Source organism: Callithrix jacchus, chromosome 1, assembly GCF_049354715.1.
Source record: "Callithrix jacchus isolate 240 chromosome 1, calJac240_pri, whole genome shotgun sequence".
NCBI lineage: Eukaryota > Metazoa > Chordata > Mammalia > Primates > Cebidae > Callithrix > Callithrix jacchus.
The window spans coordinates 207,909,645-207,931,869 of NC_133502.1; the positions used below are offsets into that span (position 1 = coordinate 207,909,645).

The 22,225-nt window shown below is 55.0% G+C and overlaps 2 protein-coding genes across 7 annotated transcripts; one reads left to right on the plus strand and one right to left on the minus strand.

Moving 5' to 3' along the window:
- Positions 1–1,321: 1,321 nt before the first annotated feature.
- Positions 1,322–10,284, minus strand: TST (thiosulfate sulfurtransferase). Its single transcript, XM_035271706.3, has 3 exons — positions 10,237–10,284; positions 8,962–9,577; positions 1,322–1,781 (listed from the first exon to the last, which is right to left on the minus strand). Exons 2-3 carry the CDS (start codon positions 9,554–9,556, stop codon positions 1,483–1,485), a joined length of 894 nt encoding a protein of 297 aa, XP_035127597.2. The 5' UTR covers positions 9,557–9,577; positions 10,237–10,284; the 3' UTR covers positions 1,322–1,482.
- Positions 9,758–21,657, plus strand: MPST (mercaptopyruvate sulfurtransferase). 6 transcript variants are annotated; one of them, XM_035271797.3, is made up of 4 exons: positions 9,758–10,103; positions 14,992–15,610; positions 15,838–15,939; positions 21,053–21,657. In XM_035271797.3, exons 2-4 carry the CDS (start codon positions 15,016–15,018, stop codon positions 21,349–21,351), a joined length of 996 nt encoding a protein of 331 aa, XP_035127688.1. In that variant the 5' UTR covers positions 9,758–10,103; positions 14,992–15,015; the 3' UTR covers positions 21,352–21,657. The 6 variants fall into 6 exon arrangements, with proteins under 6 accessions (XP_035127688.1, XP_078196102.1, XP_035127678.1 ...); XM_035271787.3 differs by lacking the exon at positions 9,758–10,103 and adding an exon at positions 10,591–10,722; XM_035271794.3 differs by lacking the exon at positions 9,758–10,103 and adding an exon at positions 10,591–10,624.
- The last annotated feature ends 568 nt before the right edge of the window (positions 21,658–22,225 follow it).

The window sequence follows — 22,225 nt, forward strand, 5'->3', positions numbered from 1 at the left end:
GTTAAAAGCAAGTCACAGGTCTCATCTGCTATGAAAGGGAGGGCCACACAGAGGATAAACAGGGGGCAGATACTGTGGGGACCATCCTGGAGTTCATGATATCCTCTGACAGTCTTTTCTCACTCAACAGCCCAGCAATCCTTTTAAAACCTGTGTTAGATCATATGTCATCCCTCTAATCAAAACCACAGCAAAGCAGACATCCTCCTATTTATCTGTGAGGCCCTACCCAACATGTCCCCCATTCTTCTCTGACCTCAGTTCCTCCCACTTTCCCAAGTGCTCCCTTGGTCCTTCAAGACTCTGTTCACCTTCTGCTTTTGTAAGAAGTGTCCCAGCCCACCCCACACTCCCTTCTCTTTTCCAGCCTTTTCTGCCACTGCACCTCATTGCCATCTGACGTACTGTGTGTACTTGCTTTCTCTTCCCACGGTAGGATGTGAACCACACGTGAGATGGGAAGAGGACCGTTTTGTTAGTGGCGTGGAAGTGAGAGGGGTCAGCCCCGCAGACTACCCCAGTCCCTCCACTATAGGTGCCACCAGCCTCCACATTCATCCCCACCACCCAACCTACCAGCCCCAAAGCTGACCTCCTCAGCGTCTCCTGAGCACCTATTTGTTCCAACACCAAGGAAAGATTTGGTCTCCAGCCCTCCAGGATCCTGTCACTGGGAAGGCTGGATAGTAGGAAGCCAGGAGCCTCCTACAACCCCAAAGAAGGGCTAAGAGAGCCTTTTTCTGGGAAACTTGAAATCCAGCCGCATAGGGCCCATCTACGTGGTTGTTTCTTCTACTGTGGCTTCCTGATTCACCTGCCAGAGTCTGGACCTTCTCCCAGGGCTGAATCTATTTCTCCAGCTCCTCCCTCCACTGCTCCCAGGGGAATCTTACTCTGAGCCAGGAAGGGTGCCCCAGGCACAGACCACCTTCCTTTCACCTGCTCCTAAGCATGGCCTTTTCTGCGAGGCCCTGAAGCCGTGTGACACCTCTCTGGACATATTGGGAAGGCCAGCTGTCCTCCGCCCCTACCCAGGAGGCTGAGCCTGTAGCAGTCTGGGTTTCAGCAATCTGGCTTCCTGATCCCCTTCTCACTTGTCTTCCAGGTAGGACCCAGCGTGCTCTGGGACAGAGTCTGCCTGACATGGGACAGCAGGAGGCTGCTTCTGCCAAAACTGAGTCAAAGTGTTACCCTCAGTGTGGCTTCCCCAGCCAGAGGGGACTAAGGTGGTCTCTGTCCTTCGTGGAGTCTCCAGAGTTTGAAAGAGTTGGAAGTTTGGGGGCAAGGATGGAACCCAGGGAGAGGTAGACAAGCACACCACTCAGAAGGGCAAAGTTTATTCCAGTGTTGACAGGGAGAGGGTGAGCCTTGCATAGCAATTCTAAATCATGTCAATCTCTTTTGCTTAAGAGGTGTGAACCGGCTGCAAGTCACAGGGTCACTAAAGCAGCCGCCGTTACAGTAAGCAGGAGAGGTCATGGCTCAGGCCTTCCCAGACTTCCCCCGGGACACACGGGTCTCTAGGGGGGCCCGGCGAAACCACTCGGACCAGGAACCATCATACACGGCCACATCAGGCTTGCCGCAGAGGTAAGCAGCCAGAGCCACATGGCAGGCGGTGACCCCCTTGCGGCACGTGGCAATGAGAGGCTGCGAGAGATCCACCTTCTTGGTCTGGAACAGAGCACGGAGCTCTTCGGGGCTCTTCTCAAAGCCATCCTCAGTCAGGAAGTCCACGAAAGGCATGTTGACTGAGCCGTGAATGTGGCCCGAGTCCAGTCCTGGGCAGGGCAGAGGACACAGGTTAGGGGAGGTGTGAGGGGTGGGGACTAATGGGGCCTGGGGGATTCAGTCGGCTATAGCTGGAAGGATAGATAGCTTTGCAAATAAAAATAGCATATTTGCTCTGCTTGGAGCTCCATTTATTCCTAGCCCTACCTACTATCAATTCTCGTTACTTAAGACACCTGCGCTCCCTCCTCTAACACCTGTCTTGAAGTGGGGATGCCCAGAATCACACCTGCTTGAGAGGATGGCAGCATGAGTCTCAGCTCCACTAATCTTTACCTTGGGCAAATCACTTCGTTTCTCTGAACCTCGGTTTTCTCATCTGTAAAATGGGCTCAGTGGTACCTACCTATCTCACAGCATTGTTGAGAAGAGCAAATGGGACAAATGAATGCTGATACCATGTGCTGAGAACACAGCAGTGAAAGGGAGCCAGGCCCTCAGGGAGATTCCGGTCTAACAAGGAAGACAGACGCTAAACAGATAACCACGTAACTAATCAGATATGTCACCCTAGTTTACAGATGAATCCACTGAGGCTTGGCAAAACAAAATGGCACATCTAAGGTCACACGGAAAGATGAAATCAGAGTCGGGATTATATCAAGGCCCCTGGTTTTCTGTGAAGCAGAGTTGCAGAAAGAGCCTGTGACTTGGTGTGAGATGTAAGGTCGAATTCCACCTTGAGCAAGTGATATCAGCTCTCTAAGCCTCGGTTTCTCCATAGGAAAAAGGGAACTGAGAGTACCCGCTGGGTACTGGCTGCTGTACGGAGGGAATGGCCCAAGGAAAGCATTGGCTTTGGAGGCTGGCCCACCCACGCTGCGACGCTGCGATGCTGCGCCCCCAGCCACTTCACCACCGATGGAGGGTGTAGGGGGAGAATAGGGCAGTGTGGGGCTTTCTGGTCCCCTCCAAGAACTTGGAAGGAAGCAGTGTGGGGGGACTAGATTGGCTCTGGGGTCCTTTCTGGAACTGTCTCAGTAGCCAGTGAGGGCCCTCGGCCAAATTTGGCTTCAGAAGAGCGGGAAAGTAGCACAAAGGGGACTGGGCCATGGCCAGAGCTGGTGCCACCCACAGGGTGAGACCACGGGCCAATCCCACACATGCCCAGGCCACTCCTCTCTTCGTCAAGCCACCCACACCCTGGCAGAGGTGGGGGCTCTGTGGCTGGCCCCACTCCCAGTGCCCAACCTGCTATTTGGCCTGACACAGGTCTACCTCCATCTCTTTGAGCTCCCCTTGCTCCCCAATCCTCACCACCCTATTCAACCTGGACTATGGGACAGGACTGGAGCAGGGTGGCAGGAGTAGAAGGTGAAGGATCTGAGTGGTGTGGTCCCAGAACACATAGTGTGGGTATGTGCAGACAAGCAGACCCTGAACCTCCAAGCCTCAGTCTCCCTCCTGCAGAATGAGGAGAAAACCCCACCTACCTCCCAGGTGTGTGGGGAAGTCTAGCTACTGCAGCTAAAAGCACCCAGGGACTCCGGCAGGCACATGACTCAGTGCATGATTATGCCAGCGGTGTCCTGGTCCTTTCACCCCAGGGCCAAAGAGGATTCCAAAATCTATTTGCACGAGTCGAGTTGGATTGAGAGTGGTGTTTGCCAACAACTTATCACCAGGTACAGATTTCCTCATCCCTTCTCCACTCCCACTGCCTCACTTGAATAGCCTGAAAATAAAGAATAAGAAAGGCCAGGCATGGTGACTCACCCCTGTAATCCCAGGACTTTGGGAGGCCCAAGTGGAAGAATTGCTTGAGCCCAAGTTTGAGACCAACCTGGGTAGTATAGCAAGACCCCAGCGCTATTAAAAAAAAAAAAAAAATGAGCCAGGCTTGGTGGCATGCACCTGTAGTCCCAGCTACTTGGGAGGCTGAGGTAGAAGGATCATTTGAGCCCAGGAGGCTACAGTGACCTGTGATCACGCCTCTGCAGGCTGGGTGATAAAGGAAGACTCTGTCTCAAAATAAAATAATAAGGGTGGGCGCGGTGGCTCACACCTGTAATCCCAGCACTTTTGGAGGCCGAGGGGGGCAGATCATGAGGTCAGGAGACAGAGACCATCCTGGCCAACATGGTGAAACCCCATCTCTACTAAAATACAAAAAAATTAGCCAGGCGTGGTGTTGTGTGCCTGTAATCACAGCTACTCTGGAGGCTGAGCCAGGGGAATCGCTTGATTCCAGAAGGTTGCAGTGAGCTGAGATCACACCACTGCACCCCAGCCTGGTGACAGAGTGAGACTCCGTCTAAAATAAATAAATAAATAAATAAGGAAGTTTGATTGAATGCAACGTATAAAATTAAAGCAGTTTCTTCCTGCTGCGTTTCATCTGTTTTGCCTGGAAACTTGAATCTGAGATAAGATGTGCGCCCACCCTACCAACGAGAAACAATTGATCAGCTGGCATCAAGGGCATTCTTTCCTAAGAAACCAGCTTTAAAATGTGTCCACCTCCAGGCCATGGGCTGGGTTTAAGTGCACTGGAAAGCACACAGGGTTGCAGGCTGTTTTGTTTTGTTGCCCCGTCTCTGATGACACAGCCCCATTGTGTTCTTCTGATTACATAAAGGGCACCTCTTCTGAGTAAAGATGAAGTCAGGGAGTTTCTGTGGAGCCAGCCTCCCACACTGGGCCAGCCTGGATGGGGCGAATGGGAGGGGGGCGGGGGGGGGGGCTCACGGCCTGTCTGGGGCATCTAAATGAGCTGTGAGAAGGGCTGAGATGAACCTGGGCCAGGGAACGTTGAAGCACAGCCAGTTGGTGGAAAGGCACGTGGGGCCGGAAAGCCGAGGCTCCCATGGTTCTCCTCCCAAGTCTAGCTGCAGACTTCCAGTGCCCCCATTCCCATAACCTGTGGCACCAGGCACTCAACAAGAGGTGCTCTCCAGAACTTTATCCTCCTCTGCCCTCACAGAGCAGGGAAGATTACTCTCTCAGCACGGCTGGAGAGCCCAGGCTCAGAGAGGTGAGGCCACTTGCCCCAGGACACACAGCAAAGGTAAGTGAAGTCTGGTTGGTCTATCCTCAACGCCTGTGTTCTTTTGACCACCTTGAGCCTCCCTGGAAAAAAGAGACTGAGGCCGGGGAATAGATGAGATGACCTCCTGTGCTCGAGTTAACTTCCCTCAGGCCACTGGTAGGTGTAGATTTTTTTTTTTTTTTTTGAGATGGAGTCTGGCTCTGTTGTCCAGGCTGGAATGCAATGGCACAACCTCTGCTCACTATAACCTCTGCCTCCCAGGTTCAAGCAATCCTCTTTCCTCAGCCTCCCAAGTAGCTGGGACTACAGCCGCGTGCCACCACACCTGGCTAATTTTTATTTTTATTTTTTTTTGTATTTTTGGTAGAGATGGGGTTTCACCATGTTAGCCAGGATGGTCTCGATCTCCTGACCTCCTGATCCACCCACCTTGGCCTCCCAAAGTGCTGAGATTATAGGCGTGAACCACCGAGCCCAGCCCTAGGTGTGGATTTTCATGGCCAGGAAAAGCTGTCTGGCCCTTTCCGCTTTCACTAAGGAATCGAGAGCAGGCAGCCCCAGATGGCAACCACCCCTTAACCCTGGCCAGGAGGCAACCCTGCACCCTCCCCCAACGCCTCAGCCCAGCTCCCAGCCCTGGGAGGGAGAGATAGGCAAAGGGGATGATTCTCGGACCCATACAGCAGCAGGGAAGCCACCCCATGGATCTGTGACCTTTCCCTCAGTCCCTGGGTTTGCTTATTGCTCACTCCACTCACAGCAGTGGCCTTGGGAAACAGCCCCACCTTGAATCCTGCCAACCCCTGGTCAAGTCTCAGCCACTTTGCCTTAATAGAGAAGTCCTTTCCCTGTCCCCACCTGCAAAGTGGGATCAAGCCTACCTACCCCTGCCTGCCTCCCTTGCAGGTGCCCAGAAGAAAATATATAAAAGGGCTCTGTGGCTGGCACGGTGGCTCATGTCCGTAATCCCAGCCCTTTGGGAGGCCCAGGCAGGTGGATCATGAGGTGAGGAGTTCGAGACCATCCTAGCTAAAATGGTGAAACCCCGTCTCTACTAAAAACACAAAAATTAGCTGGGCATGGTGACAGGTGCCTATAATCCCAGCTACTCGGGAAGCTGAGGCAGAAGAATTGATTGAACCTGGGAAGCGGAGGTTGCAGTCAGCCGCACCACTGCACTCCAGTCTGGGTGAGAGAGCCAGACTCCATCTCAAAATCGGCAAATAAAGTACTCACGAGGGGGTCGATACCCTCCTCTCTTCACCCTCACTCCCTCCAAGAAGGAAGGCAAATTAAATGAAGTGGATAAAGAAACTGGGCTGGACAAGCTCCTCCCTCTGCCTCCCACTTCTTCCAGCCCCCCTCTAAGGTGAGCCACGCTCCTTTCATGAAGAACAGGTGAGCAATGAAGAGACTTGCCTGAGGCCACCTATCAGTATCACATCCGGATGTAACCTCAGGTCTGTCTGACTCCAGGACTAAGGGCTTCTGGAGGCACAAAACTGCAGCCAAAGAGGAAGTTGCTTTCCTAAGGTGGCCAGGAAGTGGCTGCCAGGTGTCTAAGCTCTGCTTCTTGCTCCCTTTGGGGTCATTCCTTCCAGAGATGATCCGGATCAAGGCTTGAGCCCCAGGCCTGCCACCCCATGCCCCTGTGTGCTATAGCGGGCCTAGAGTTAGAACCAGAGCAATGCCATTTTATAAGACAAAGCTGTTTTTCCAAAAATCTGCCCCATTCTCCTTGCAATAACTGCTCACCTTGGCTTCTGTAAACAAAACTGCTAGCTTGCTCTAAAGAATGAACTGTCTGGCCTTTGCTTACCAGTAGTTACCAAAATAAGTGTCTGTAAAGTTGCTTGCCCTGCATCCACTATGTGGTTTTTCAGCTTAAATACCCTGCTCCCCCTGAGTTCGGGGCCACGGGTTGGAGAGACGTGAGTCCTCCATGGTCACCGGCAATAAAGACCCTGCAATTTGGCATACTTTTGTCTTAGTTGATTATTTCAATCTCGCATCCAGTACTTCACCTGTGTTATGACATTGGGACCTCTGAACCCACAGGGTGCCTCCCTGATCCCACCCCAAGCTGGGAACCAGCAACTTGGCAGATGCTCATGTGCCTTTGTGACCCCAAAATATCTTGTATGGAGGCCAGCAAAGCCTCTCGGAGGAAGGGTTGCGGGGGCAGGGGGGCAGGGGGGCGGGGGCAACATGCCACACCCTCCAGGTCTTTCTAGATGGCCCTGGCCTTTGTATCGTTCCTTACCCTTCTCGAAATCCCTTTCCAGCCACTGCTACATTTAAACAAATGCACACTCATGTGGGTAGGGCTGCTGTGACTCTTCTCATTTGATGATTAGGAAACCCAGAGAGGCCAAGCGACTGGACTGAGGGCACCCCAAGGAGGAGTGGCTGAACTGAAATGAGAAGCCATGTTCCGTGGTGCTTCTGAGGGAGGCTGGAGGAGGTGGGGACAGGGCCACAGAGGAGGAACTTCAGCATCCCGGGCCTTCAGGAGCCATTACCCGCTGCAGGCCATGTCCACCCTCTGGGCCTCGGTTTCCTCATCTGTAAAATGAGTGAGGACATTAGGCCTGGCACCGCCAAGCTGTCCCTTCCACTTATTTCTCAGGTTGCTTCAGGGCAGGCTGGGAAGCAGCAAGAGAACCAACACCACTGATCCTCCCCCAGTGACAGCTTAAATCTCAAGGAAAGGAGGCATCTTGAACCAAGGCCAAGAGAGGGCTGCAGGCGTTCCCAGCTGGGATTCTCTGGGAGGTGCCAAATGAACTTGAATCTTCAACTCCAGACCTTCAGAGAGCAAGCTGGGCAAGAAGAATCTGAGGTTTGGAAAAAGCCGTGCTGGAAAGGCCAGAGCCCCGTGCGGTCCTGGCTCTGCCACTAACTAGCTATGCAGCCTTGACCCCTGCCTCTGTGCACCTCGATCTCCCCTCTGTCTGATGAGGTCACCTTTCAGGCCCTCCAGCTCTAAGAGTGTGCAAAAGTTTTCCCAGCATTCTCTCTGTGGGAGGTACAGACAGGAAGAGATGTTTTTTAACAAGTTGGACAAAATGTTGCACATGATTTAGATTCTGTAGAGGAGGAGCTCTGATAGAGGAAACAGACACCCAGCAGGCACCCAGCAAGTGAGGGCCCTGCTCCTGGACATGGCCAGGCAGGGGCTGGAGGGCACCCAACAGGAGTGATGGCAGCAAGACTCCAGCCCTGCATCTAGGAAAGGCAAGATCTCCAAGGTTCTCTCTGGTTAGGAGGTTCTAGATCTCAGCATCTCCTCTCCCGAGGCTCCCCCCGCCCCCTCAAGCCATATCCAATCCTCCTGCCTTCCCTTCAACAGAAGGGGAACTTCCAAGCCACCTTCCTGGGGCAACCAGCAGAGGGCATTCCCTCCCAGCCCTGGGAAAATAGGGGTAGGGCAGCACAGGACATGTCCTGGTTTATAGCCATGGTTTAAAACAAGGCAGCACTGGGTTCTAATCCTGGCTTCCACCACTTAGCAAGTAACTTAACACCCTGGCATCCCATCCCCTCAGCCCCCTGCTGCTAAAACAGGGGCATTCAGCTTTGTTGGCTGAGATAATGCAGTGCCAAGTCTGGCATGAAATGGCAGCTGTTGTTACAGCTCTGCAAACAGGCTGCAGCTGCCTGGAAAGGTTATGGAGCAGACCGCCTTTGCAAACACCAGTCAGGCACCCTGGGAAAGCTAGATATGGGGAGAGGAGGAACCTGGGGGAGGGACACTGTTGATGTCTATAAGGGTTTCTGTGGGAGAGAGAGGCCTGGAGAAGCTGGATGTGACCTTGGGAGGTTTCTGAACAGCAATGCAAAGGCTGGCTAGGGGCATGATACCCTCAGGTATATCCTAGTCCATGTGGGGCAGCTGGGGCCTGGGAGTGGAGGTGGTGGTCATGTCACCAGTGACTTCTGCTGATGTCACTCCACATGGATGCTAGCATGTAGCTATGAGGACACATTCTTGGGTTCTTGTGGAGCCAAGCTGAAAAAGCCTTTAGGTTTGTCTCCATCCTCTAGTTTTATCAATGGAAAGACTGAGGTCTACATGACAGGATTGAAGGTCTAGGACCCTGGAGATGGTCCCAGTGCTTATTCCCTATCCTTCTACGGGGCAATACTCCCCAGGGACCACCCAGCACTGGGTCACCTACCGAATGCATCCGGCTCTGGCTCAGTACCCAGGAACCGCCCTTGGGACCGTGAATCCACCAGCTGGAACCTCTTAGATTCAAGGTTCTCCAGCACCTGCTCATAGGTCTTGAGCAGGGAGCGGTCCAGTGTGGCTTTGAAGATGGCAGGTTCGGGGCGTGAGGGCTCGGATGTCACGGGGTGGCCCTCCTTCTGCCAGTTCCGGAAGCCACCATTGAGTACTGACACGGTGCGGTGGCCGAACACACGGAACATCCACCAGACCCGGGGAGCGTAGAAGCTGCCCAGGTGGTCACCATCATACACCACCACGTGCGTGTGGTTGCTGATGCCCAGGCGGCCCACATAGTCGGCGAAGCCAGCCTCGCTGGGTAGCATCATCTCGTAGGGCGACGCCGTGTCCCGGCACTCCTCTATGTCAAAGAAAGAGGCGCCGGGCACGTGGCGCTCCAGGTACTCTTTGCGGGCCTCTCGGGTGCCCGGTGAGTACCAGGACGCGTCCAGCACCCGCAGGTCGGGCCCCAGTTTGCCAGTCCTGATGGACTCTGCCAGCCACTTGGTGGAGACCAACGCCCGGTAGAGCACCTGATGAACCATGGCTTCAGCTCAGCGTGTCACCTGGCGCGGGTGGGAACCAGGAAAGAGAGACAGGCGTGAGGAGGTTGGTGTGGGCAGTAGGGTGAGGCCTGGGAGAAGCTCTTTCTCCCTCCGCACTCCCCCGGGTTCCTTTTTTACGGCGGCAAGCCAGCGGGGCTGGGGGCGCAGCGTGATAAGTTTGCAGATTTCCTCCGGAAAGCCGGCCCCGCCCCTCCCAGCGGGACCTGGGGCCCAGAGCAGAAGCTGGTGGGGCAAGAGTTTCCAAGGACTCCAGATAGGGGCGCTTCCTGTGGCGGGGGTCTGGCTCCTAGGAGCTACAGTACTAGAACAGTACAGGAAAGAGCAGTGAAAACATGCCCGGGATAGGGGGACGATGGCATCCTGGGCTTAGAATCCTCTTTCCTTTGAAAGCAGAGGGGTGGGCGCACGGCGAGGAAGCTCCGCGGGCCGCGCACACGCCATCGCCTGCGGCCTCCCCAGGCAGCCCGAGCTCGCCCGCCTCCAGAATGCCCAAGTCCGGCCCGAGGCTCGCTGCCCTCTGCCCGAGGTGAGTCAGGAGTTCCCGGGGCACCCCGTCCCACGCTCGCAACGCGATCCTTCCCCGGGCAGCAGGTGATCCGGCCGGCGGCCCAATCCCCAGTGGCCCTAGCGCCCGGCAGCCGCCCCCGGCCCGCACTCACTCTCCCAGGCAGCCGCGCTGGCCCTCGCCCCTGCCCGCTGGAGAAGTTGGCCGGTTCAAACCCCGGGCCGCAGCTCCCTGGGTGGCGCGCACCACCGCGCCGCCACCAGAGGGGGGAACCTGCGCCGCCCGCCGCCACCCCGTGCCCCCCGCCTCTCCCCCGGGCCCTCGCTCCGCGCCCGGCACCCGCCGCCCCCCTCGCGCAGAGCCTCCGGGACCCTCGGGGATCTGCGGGGGACGCGGGGTGGCGCGGGGACGGCGCGGGCCGGGGCTGGGCGGAGCGGGCGTCCCCTCCACTGCCCAGCCGGTGGAAGGCTCGGGTAGCCGCGGCTCCGAGTGGCCGCCGCGGTGGGCTGTGCCGGAGTCTCCTCCCTTTGGCCAGGCTGCAGGTTGGTGGCGGGAGGAGGGGACAGCTGCGGGAGCGGGGAGGGGGCGCCGAGCCGCGTGGGCCATGGCAGAGCCCGGAAGCCGGGAGCCCGAGAGTCGGGTAACTGCCGCGGCGTGGCGCTTGTCTTTCTGGAGGGGGTAGGGAGTGGCTCTTTGGGGTGCGCGGCGCGGGGCTCCGCACGGGACCTGAGCGGAGGAAAGGACGCGGGCTAGGAGGGAAGGCGCGCCGCTACGTTGGCACTAAGGATGACTGTCCGCTTGGGGCGGCCTGCTGGGTTGGAGGGTCGTGGCGAGCGGCGGGTGGGGAGCCTTTGGTAGAGGTGGGGTGACCTGGAGCCACCAGAGAGCGTGGGAGGGAGGCAGGACAGAGAGATGAGACCCCGCTGATTCAGAGGCCCCAGGAGGAGACGCTAGCCAAGAACTTGCTAGTGAGTGAAAGGAACTAACATTGTCACGGCCTGCTTGGTGTGGCACTTTGCTGGGTACTCCCGTGGTGTCACTTAGTTCCCACAGTAACCCTGAGGAGTAGGCCAGAAACTTACTGAGACAGGAGGGAGCGGCAGAGCGAGTTGCTGGAGGACACACCCAGAGTTGAGGCCCCGCCGGCCCCCAGGTCTAAAGGCCACGTGGTACCAGCTGCCTTTGTTTACCCGGCTCTTCCCTGAAGCCTCGTGCTTTTTAAAAAATTGCCTGTTTTTAACTTAGCCAGTTTAATCGTAAGTTGATGTAATTCAATGTTTAATAATAGCTATGTTTAACAACCAGTGGCGAAATTTCGGAAAAGCTCACCATTGGCTCTTGCAAGCTGCGGGACGCCATTGCTCCTCCTCAGGTTTTGCTAGCCGGGGTGGGGTGCATTCCTTGTTCCCCAACCCCGACTTTTTTTTTTTTCTTTTTTTGAGTCGGAGTTTCACTCTTGTTACCCAGGCTGGAGTGCAATGGCGCCATCTCGGCTCACCGCAACCTCCGCCTCCTGGGTTCAGGCAATTCTCCTGCCTCAGCCTCCTGAGTAGCTGGGATTACAGGCACGCGCCACCATGCCCAGCTAATTTTTTGTATTTTTAGTAGAGACGGGGTTTCACCATGTTGGCCAGATGGTCTCCATCTCTTGACCTTGTGATCCACCCGCCTCGGCCTCCCAAAGTGCTGGGATTACAGGCGTGAGCCACAACGCCCGGCCGTTTTTTTGACAGAGTCTGGTTCTGTGGCCTAGACTGGAGTGCAGTGGTCCAACTCAGCTCACTTCAACGTCCTCCTCCCAGGCTCAAGCAGTCCTCCTACCTCAGCCTCCCAAGTAGGTGGGACCACAGGCATGTGCCACTATGCCTGGCTAATTTTTAAATTTTTGGTAGAGATGAGGTTTTGCCATGTTGTCCAGGCTGGACTTGAACGCTTGGGCTCAAGCAATCTTCTGGTCTCGGCTCCCAAAGTGCTGCTATTATAGGCATGAGCCACCATCCCTGGCCTCATCCCCCTTTAAAAAAAAAAAAGGTTTTGTTCTAAAATGCTCACAGCAATCCTCAAAGCCTAGTGTCTGGCGGTTGTGGGAGGGAGTGGGCAGGAGGGACCAGGCTAGGGAGGTCCTAGAGGAGTGCCCAAGCTCTGCTCCTCCCCAGGTAACCTAGACCCCGCCTGGGGCTCATGCTTGCCTCGGTGCAGCTGTGTACCCTCCTGACAGGAGCCTGGGGCAATTATGCCCTGGGTTCTCCACTCCTAGGGCACCCCACCTTACAGTGATCCCAGCTCTGGAATCACACAGGCACCCCTCCCTGACACCCACAGCCTGCCCTCTCACACCCTCCTCTATGGCCCACAGTCCTTTGTGAGAACTGCCAATCAAGCAGGGACAGTGGGGCGGGGTGACCTCAGGCCTCTGAAGTCCCACCAAGCCCTGACATTCTCGGATTTTAGATTTACTGCTGTCAGTTCCAGGGCCACCAATGAGAGTAACAATAGAAGCAATAATGCAGTTTTATTAAACCGTTTTTAACAATTATAAAAAGCAGCCAGATGTAATGCATGATGGTGGCCCCTCTACATTCATTGTTTAATCTTAGCTCTAAGAGGTGAAGGTTGGAAGCTCCATTATAAGGAACAGACACCACCCAGAGGCCCTACATGCCCATCGTCACACAAACAGTTAAGCAGTGGAGTGGGTTTACATTGACTTTGGGGGCTCTCTGATTCCCAAACCAGGGCTCTTTCTAAGTGGATGATTGGGTGGGAAAGACAAGGATCCTTAAGAATGGGAGACAGTGTTGCGGGGGACCCAGGGGCTGCTGTGGTTCCCACAGTTGGGTTCCTTAGGAAGGAACCTGCAGCATCTGCCAGCACAGCGCCCCCTAGCCGTGGTGTAATACAGAAACGGGGATCCCTCCTTAACCAAAGGCCCCTTGGTGGCCTCCTTACCCTGAAGATCAAGCTGAGGCTTCCGGGACGCCTGGAAAAGTCAGACTAGTCTGGACTTCCTCTTCATCCAGGAAGCCTTCCCGCCTCTTCTGCTGCCACCCTAGACTGACATAGGGACCCCTCTATGCTCAGTGCTGAACTCTAAACTGTCCTCAATTTCACTGTCTCGCCTGCATCCTGTCTTTTTCCCCCCAGGGCTTGGCAAAGGCCAGAGTGCCTCAGTGTCTGGCACAGGGCCTGACCACGTGGGTGGGATTCGTTCCTAAAAGTCAGCTGTGGTGAGACTGTGGAGGTGGGCACAGAGTGGCACCCTATGAACTCATTAGGCCCTGGTCATCACGGGACCTGGGGCTGGGGGAGTCTAGCCTGAGGAGTCAAATTCTGGCTGCAAATCCTGAGGCTGCTTTCTGTGACCAAGGGCAAGGGACTTATTCTTCTGCCAGTTGCCTCTTTCATAAAGCAGGCATCCTAATACCCGCCCAAGGCTGTGGGGCCTAACACGTGACCTGGCTCACAGAGACACTCAGTCCACACATGTTCTCTACCTGCTCCCTTCATTTGGCTGGCAGGACTGCCTGCAGTGGGTGTGAAGGATAGGTGAGGGCTGACCTGCAGCCTGAATTCCACACACCCAGCTGTGTGCCCTGGTGGGGACTCAGCCTCCGCCTGGCAGAAGGGGCCCTTTCCTGTCACCTGCACAATGGCACCTGTGGACTAGTGGCTTCCCAGCATAGAGGGTTTAAAGCATTTGGGAAGTTAACACCCAGGAAGGCTGTGGGTCGGCCTGGCATAGTGGGCTGGTGAGCTGGTACACTGTCAGCTGCTGGCATACAGGAAAGATAGAGAGGGGAGGGAGGGAGGTGCAAAATCACTGTCGCTACTGCTAGACAGAGACCGATGAAAGAGAGAACCCAGGCTGGATGGGCAAAACGTGGCCTCACCAGACTCCCAGAGCCTGAACAGGGTGTGTGGCTGAGAAACCCAGATTCTGGTGCCAGATTGCCTAGTGAGAAGCCTGGCACCACTGGGTTGGGTTAGTGCACTTTTTCCTTTTTTTTTTTTTGAGATGGAGTTTTGCTCTTGTCATCCAGGCTAGATTGCAATGGTGCAATCTCGGCTCACTGCAACTTCTGCCTCCTGGGTTCAAGCAATTCTCCTGCCTCAGCTGCTGGAGTAGCTGGGATTACAGATGTGGGACACTAAGCCTGGCTAATTTGTGTATTTTTAGCAGAGACAGGGTTTTACCATGTTGGCCAAGCTGGTCTCAAACTTCTGACCTCAGGTGATCTGCCTGCCTCAGTCTCCCAAAGTGCTGGGATTACAGGCATGAGCCACCACAGGAGGCCAGGTTAGTGCACTTCCGTGAGCCTGAGTGCCCTCCTTGAAACGGGGACATTATTACCAAGCCTCTTAAGGTCACTCTTTCCACACATACTGGAGAGTCTACTGTGTCAGGCATTGTTCTAGGGCATTGTTAGGATTTAGTGGTCCCCAGCAGAACTCAGTCAATTCCAGCTCCTGTTCCTATTAGGCGGCCAATATAAATGTTTGATGAGTGAATGACTTCCATCTGGGACTTGGTAGCAAATAAAGCTGAGCTGCGTCCTAGGGAGGGGTGGAGACTTTGCCCCTGCTTGCCTTGAAGCCAGCTGGGCCTTGCCCCTAGGATACCTCCGCCCAGCAATTGGAGGCAAGGGGCGAGGCCTGGGGCTCTCCGGGAGGTCATGGGCATTAGGTCACTTGGAGTTTGTGTGCTTGTGTTCATCCGAGGCCTGGCAGAGGGAGGCCCCTGGCTACCCACCTCTGTGCCCAGGTTCGCCACGGCTGGTTTCTGCGGGTGTTCCCTGGGCTCTGCCCTGCACGGGCCCCACCTCCCCCGCCGGCCCTCGCCCTTGCCCCAGCCCCAGCCCCAGGGGCGGCCTCTCCCTGCTTCCCTCCTGACATCCTCCCTGTTGCCCAGGCCCGCAGCCCGCGTCTCGCCGCCATGGCCTCGCCGCAGCTCTTCCGGGCGCTGGTTTCGGCGCAGTGGGTGGCCGAGGCGCTGCGGGCCCCTCGCGCTGGGCAGCCCGTGCAGCTGCTGGATGCCTCCTGGTACCTGCCGAAACTGGGGCGCGACGCGCGACGCGAGTTCGAGGAGCGCCACATCCCAGGCGCCGCCTTCTTCGACATCGACCAGTGCAGCGACCGCACCTCGCCCTACGACCACATGCTGCCCCGCGCCGAGAACTTCGCGGAGTACGCGGGCCGCCTGGGCGTGGGTGCGGCCACCCACGTCGTGATCTACGACGCCAGCGACCAGGGCCTCTACTCCGCCCCGCGCGTCTGGTGGATGTTCCGCGCCTTCGGCCACCGCGCCGTGTCACTGCTGGACGGCGGCCTCCGCCACTGGCTGCGCCAGGACCTCCCAATCAGCTCCGGCAAGAGCCACCCTGTGCCCGCCGCGTTCACCGCTCAGCTGGACCCCGCCTTCATCAAGACCTATGAGGACATCAAGGAGAACCTGGAATCCCGGCGCTTCCAGGTGGTGGACTGCCGAGCCGCCGGCAGGTTCCGCGGCACTGAGCCGGAGCCCCGAGACGGTAACGCGGGGGAACCGGGCGGGATGTGGCGCGGCCTGCGCCTAGGGCAGTGCCTGGTCTTGAATCTTCCTTTATTATTTAAATATATCTTGTTTTCATTTCCTTTCCTTTTTTCTGTCCTTCCCTTCCCTTCCCTCCTTTCCCCCTTTTCCCTTCCCTTCCCTTCCCTCCTTTCCCCCTTTTCCCTTCCCTTCCCTTCTTTCCTCGGGGTCTGCTCTACCTCCCAGGCTGGAGTGAAGTGGCACAATCGCGCCTCATTGCAACCTCAACCGGGCTCCGGAGACCCTCCCGGCTCAGCCTGACCTTGCCTTTAAAGGCCGCTGCGGGAGGTGGGAAAGGAGATTTGACTTCCACTTGCCTCACTGGCTGTATTTGTTAAGCAGAGCAAGCATACCAGCCCCATCCCCTCCTGTGCTTTGAGCAGTGGCTCTCTCTAGCTCGTTGAGAACTCCCAACTTCAGGTGATCCGCCCGCCTTGGCCTCCAAAGTACTCGCCCAAGAGCTTGCCCAAGCAGCTCTCACTTGAACACTAGGGATGTGGGGGGTCACTGTGGAATGTGCGGGGGCAGGCCCCAGTGTGAGAGAAAAACCCAGAGGGTTGGTCCTGATCAGGGCTACCCATGCCCCTGAGGATGGGGGAGTGAGGGCGAAGTCAGGGCTGCATAAAACGAAAGGCTCTCCCAGGGGCCAAGACCTGGGGAGCAGAGGGTGGAAGGGGATACTGACCCCAGCACGGCAGAGCCTTCTGCCTGTGGCCTGGATTTCCTCAAGCAAGGCCATGGGAAAGCTCTGTATAATGTGAGGAGGGGTCCCCACAAAGCAGGCTGGTCAGTGGTGACACTGCTGTGAGTCTTTCAAACATCCCGTGTAAGTAGATACTGTCAATCACACAGAGGAGGGAATGGAGCCTTGCCCAAGGTCTCAAGAAACAGCCCAGCCGGGATTTAACAGCTGTGAGCAGCCAGGAACGCCCCAGCCCTTTCTTTTGTGCGTTCAAGGGTGCAAGAAACTAGCCACTGTCTCTAGGGAGCTCTCTGAATAGCACTCCCTTGCCTACAGATTGGGTTTGGAGCTGTTTGGGCTCACCATGGTCCAGCATTGTTCTGGGTGGCCCCAGGACAAGGACTGTCCCTGCTGTTCAAGCATCCTGAAGACTAGCTCAGTACCTGGCACAGAGTCCATGTGCCAGAGAGGCTTGGTGAATTCAGAAGGCCCCTGTCACGTGGAATCCTGCAAAGCAATGTTGATGTTACTGGAACGGTAGAAAACAGCTGACATGCAACCATGTTTGAACCTACACAGGTGTCAGTTTCATGTGGTTCTGCCTAATGAGAGCACTACCTTGATCCTGTTGGGCCCTCAATCTCAGCCCCAGGGGTTGAGCCACGAAGGGCAGCTAGCTGGCGGTGCCAGACCCGGGTTCAGACGCCTACCACATTTATGTGGGCTTTGTGACACATGATGGGTCACTGTGTGTGTGTGTGTGTGTGTGTGTGTGTGTGTGTGTGTGTGTGTTCTGTTTTTTTGTTGTCGTTTGGTTTTTGAGACAGAATTTGCTCTGTCACCCAGGCTGGAGTGCAGTGGCACAATCTCAGCTCATCGCAACCTCCGCCTCCTGGGTTCAAGCAATTCTTCTGCCTCAGCCTCCCAAGTAGCTGGGAATACAGGCATGGGCCACCACACCTGGCTAATTTTGTATTATTAGCAGAGACAGGGTTTTTCCATGTTGGTCAGGCTGGTCTTGAACTCCTGACTTCAGGTGATCCACCCGCCTTGGCCTCCCAAAGTGCTGGAATTACAGGCATGGGCCACCATAGCCTACATGATGGGTCATCTAATCTCTCTAAACCAAAGCTTCTGCCTGTAAAACGGGAGCAGTTACACGGAGCATAAAGCAAGCGTGTAAAGCACTCAGCTCCAGGTTTGCACACAGGTGTGCTGCACACCAGAATGTCCCCAACGCTTATCTCTGTCACACTCACTCATCTGTAGAATGGCAGGTGATACACGCCTAGCAGGCTTGTGTCAAAACAAAGTAAGCTCAGTGCTGCTGGATCAGTGATGAGTATCACTGTCATTACCATTGCCACTCCACAGCCTGAGGCCTGGCCAAGTGCACCTGTGATGTGCCACACAAGCCCAGCAGGCAGGGGACACATGCTTTGCTTGGTGGACACATGCTTTTCAAGGTGTGGGGACAGCCCTCCCTTTAAGTCACCACCCTGGGTTGAGAGTTGGTTCTTCTTCCTTGCCCTCGGCTGGACTCTGTGTGATATCTGACCAAGCCCAGTTTCTGCATCTGTTAAGTGGGATGCATGATCCATTTCAGCTTCTTCACAGACTCGGGAGTGCTGTCTATGTGGACTGAGAATAGATACCCATACATGGGTCAGCAGCTGCCCATAGGGTAGCACTTCACTGTGGAGGGAACCCAAGGCAAAAGCCGGCCGAGAGTCTGGATGGCTCCGATTGGAATCATTAGTTATGAAAGTTTATTTTGCTGGCTGGGCATGGTGGCTCACGCCTGTAAGCCAAATACTTTGGAGGACAAGGCAGGCGGATCACCTGAGGTCGGGAGTTTAAGACCAGCCTGACCAGCATAGTGAAACTCCGTCTTTAAAAAAAAAAAAGTTCGTTTGTTGCAAATCCCAGTCCTGCATGAAAATGGGAATATTAGTAACCCCTGCTTCAAGGTGGGGTGGTGGAAACAACACCCAGGAGTCTGCAGAGGCCTGGGCCTTTTCCCATCCCACTCTTTCTGCTACTATCGAAATGATCTTTTGAAAATGGAAATCAGCAGGGTGCAGTGGCTCATGCCTGTAATCTCAGCCCTTTGGGAGGCCAATGTGGGTGGATCACAAGGTCAGGAGTTCGAGACCAGCCTGGCCACAATGGTGAAACCCCCATCTCTACTAAAAATACACAAATTACCCAGGTGTGGTGACAGGTGCCTGTAGTCTCACCTACTTGGGAGCTGAGGCAGGAGAATCGCTTGAACCCAGGAGGCAGAGGTTGCAGTGAGCTGAGATCACGTCACTGCACTCTAGCCTGGGTGACAGATCAAGACTCTGTCTCAAAAAAAAAAAAAAAAAAAAGGAAGTCTAGGTTGCACAAGGTAGCTTATAACTATAATCCTCACACTTTGGGAGGCTGAGGTGGGAGGATCCCTTGAGCTTAGGAGTTCAAGACCAACCTGGGCATGATGCCCAGACCCCATCTCAATAAAAAAATAAGTGACAGTAAAAAAGTAAAAATGGAAGCCTGATTTCCCCTTGCAGTCAGGCGAAAGCCCTCAAGTCTTACTCCAGGCCTGCTAAGGTGTTCCCATCCCCTTCAGCTTCCCCTCAGGGCCTCCGCCTCCCCACTGTCTGGGCTTTCTCTACAAGGACCTTTAACCCCTCCAAGCAGTGGGTGGTTCCCTTACCTCTCAGATTCCCTCTGCCTGGGATACTCTAGGCCCCATCCACCCAAACCCCTTTATGTAACTGAATCCTACTCACCCTTCAGGGCATTCTCAGAGAAACTTCCTCTACCCGCTGAGCCCCCAGCCAGTGTGACAAGATGGTGGGCAGCATGGGCTTCCCTGGGTTTAACTCCTCCCTGCCCTCGCTAGCTTGCTCAAGCTAGTCTTTTTTTTTTTTGAGATGGAGTCTTGCTTTCTTGCCAGGCTGAAGTACAGTGGTGCGATCTCAGCTCACTGCAACCTCCACCTCCCAGGTTCAAGCAGTTCTCCTTCCTCAGCCTCCTGAGCAGCTGGGACTACAGGTGCCCACCACCATGCCCAGCTAATTTTTGTATTTTTAGTAGAGACGGTGTTTCACCATGTTGGCCAGGATGGTCTAGATCTCCTGACCTCGTGATCCGCCTGCTTTGTCCTCCCAAAGTGCTGGGATTACAGGCGTGAGCCACCTCACCTGGTTGCACAAACTAGTCTTTGTGCTTCATTCTCCTCATTTGTACAAAAGAGAGGATAATCATTTCTTTCCCATAGAATTTTGGGGTGGATTAAAGGAGAAACTATAGCAGATGGGCTCCACATGGTGCCCCGCACAAAATAAGCATTCAATAACGTCAGCTATTGGCCAGGCAAGGTGGCTTACTCTTATCATCTCAGCACTTTGGGAGGCCAAGGCAGAAGGATTGCTTGAGGCCAGGAATTCAAGACCATCCTGAGCAACATAGTGAGACCCCATGTCTACAAAAAAAACAAATTAAGCCAGGTGCGGTGCTCATGCCTGTAATCCCCCACTTTGGGAGGCTGAGACGGGTGGATCACGTGAGGTCAGGAGTTCGAGACCAGCCTGGCCAACATGGTGAAATTCCATCTCTACTAAAAATATAAAAATTAGCTGGGTGTGGTGGTATGTGCCGGTAATCCAAGCTACTCGGGAAGCTGACACAGGAAAATCACTTGAACCCAGGAGGCGGAGGTTGCAGTGAGCCAAGATTGTACCATTGCACTCCAGCCTGGGCAACAAGAACAAAACTCCATCTCAAAAAAAAAAAAATAGCTGAGCATAGTGGCATGTGCCTGTAGTTCCAGCCCCTTAGGGGGAAGCTGAGGCAGGAGGACTGCTCGAGCCCAGGAAGCTGAGGCTACAGTGAGCCATGATCATGCCACTGCACTTCAGCCTGGGCAACAGAGTGAGACCCCATCTCAGTAATAAGAATGCCAACTACTGCTATTGCTGGCATTATTTTTTATGACATGTCCCAGGCCACCCAGTAGGGCATTTTTGGAACACCTATCATACTTGTAATTATTCAGTTGCCTGTCTGCCCTGCCAGGCTAAAACTCCTTGCCTACAAGTGCTGCACGTTCTCGCTAGGCAGGGGTCTTGTTTATTGCTTTGCTTCTCCTAAGGTACATAGGAAACCTTAGGGGCCAATTCTTAGGTTCAAAGTTCCGTAATTTGCTAGATGCGTTGGCCTTAGGTGGTACTTAACCTCAGCATCACCATGTATAAAATGGGGACGGACTCCTCTAAACAGTGCTCAACTTTCATGGTTATGAGAATTTTTATTTTGTTTTGTTTTTGAGACAGAGTTTCGCTCTTGTTGCCCAGGCTGGAGTGCAGTGTCGTGATCTCAGCTCATTGCAACCTCCGTCTCCTGGGTTCAAGCCATTCCCCTGCCTCAGCCTCCCAAGTAGCTGGGATTACAGGCATGCACCACCATGCCCGGCTAATTTTTGTATTTTTAGTAGAGACGGGGTCAGGCTGATCTCGAACTCCCGACCTCAGGTGATCCACCCGCTTTGGCCTCCCAAAGTGCTGGGATTACAGGCGTGAGCCATGGCGCCCAGCTGGTTGTGAGAATTAAATGAGATGGGGGATATAAAGGATTTAGCACCATGCTTGGATGTGATGCTGTCACTACCTCGGCACCAGAAATACGAAGTACCATTCATGGTGTCCCTTTCTCCCTGCTCCCCTGCTGCAGGCATTGAACCTGGCCACATCCCGGGGACCGTGAACATCCCCTTTACAGACTTCCTGACCCAGGAGGGGCTGGAGAAGAGCCCTGAGGACATCCGCCATCTGTTCCAGGAGAAGAACGTGGACCTGGCCAAGCCACTAGTGGCCACATGTGGCTCTGGCGTCACAGCCTGCCACGCGGCACTAGGGGCCTACCTCTGCGGTAAGCCTGACGTGCCCATCTACGATGGCTCCTGGGTAGAATGGTACATGCGTGCCCCGCCTGAGGATGTCATCTCAGAGGGCCGGGGGAAGACCCACTGAGGCTGGGCAGGACACAGGCAAGCTCGGGTGATGCCAGCCTCCAGCAATACCCGGCCTGGTAGCTCTGGCTCTGCTTTAACCGAGAAAGTCTTTCTTCATTCAACTCAAGTGGCTTTTGGGGTGACATCCCAGAGGCCAGAAATTCCATTGACTTGTTGGCTGCCAGTGGGGGCTGGAGGAAAGGCGGGGGCAAGCACTGGAAGAGAGAGGCCGCAACTCCGAGCTGCCCACGTGCTGCTGAGCTGGGGCCCAACCTCTTTTCTGTTTTATTTTTGAGGAAATAAACAACCAAGTGCTAAATCCTTATAGCTCTGGGGCTGCCTCAGTTTCCCTAAGGAGTCAGGGGTTCCATCATGTCCAGCAAATGTCACTGGGGAGCCTGAGTCTTGGGGATCCTGTCTCTGCCTTCCAAGAGGTGCTGGGGCCTTGGTGCTCTCCACTCCTGTGACTGGGCTAGCCCCTAGCAAGCTGTTCCTCACCCTGTAATCCTGGGAGTCTCCCTTCTGGCATCTGGGCATTTAAGGTGAATTTTGCCCTGACAAGTCTGTGGTCCCACCCAAAGCTGCTCCCTCACAGGTAAACAGTACCTCTTATTTCCAGAAGGAGATGGGTCCAGAGCTTAAAAGGAGGCTGTGTCATGCCAAGGAGGAATGTCCCAGCCCAGTTGGGATGTTCTAGGGAAGGGCTGAGCTGGTCTGAATTGGAGGAAAACCTGGCTCTACACTCTGGAACAGAGCCTCACACTTGAAGGCTGGTCTCTGGAGTTCCTGGAGTGGGTGGCCCCAGGGAGTTGGATTCTTTCTGCTCAAGGAGAACCTCTCTCCTTATTTCCCAAGGGTAGGGGCTCCATCCTCATGGCCCTGGAGTTATCCTT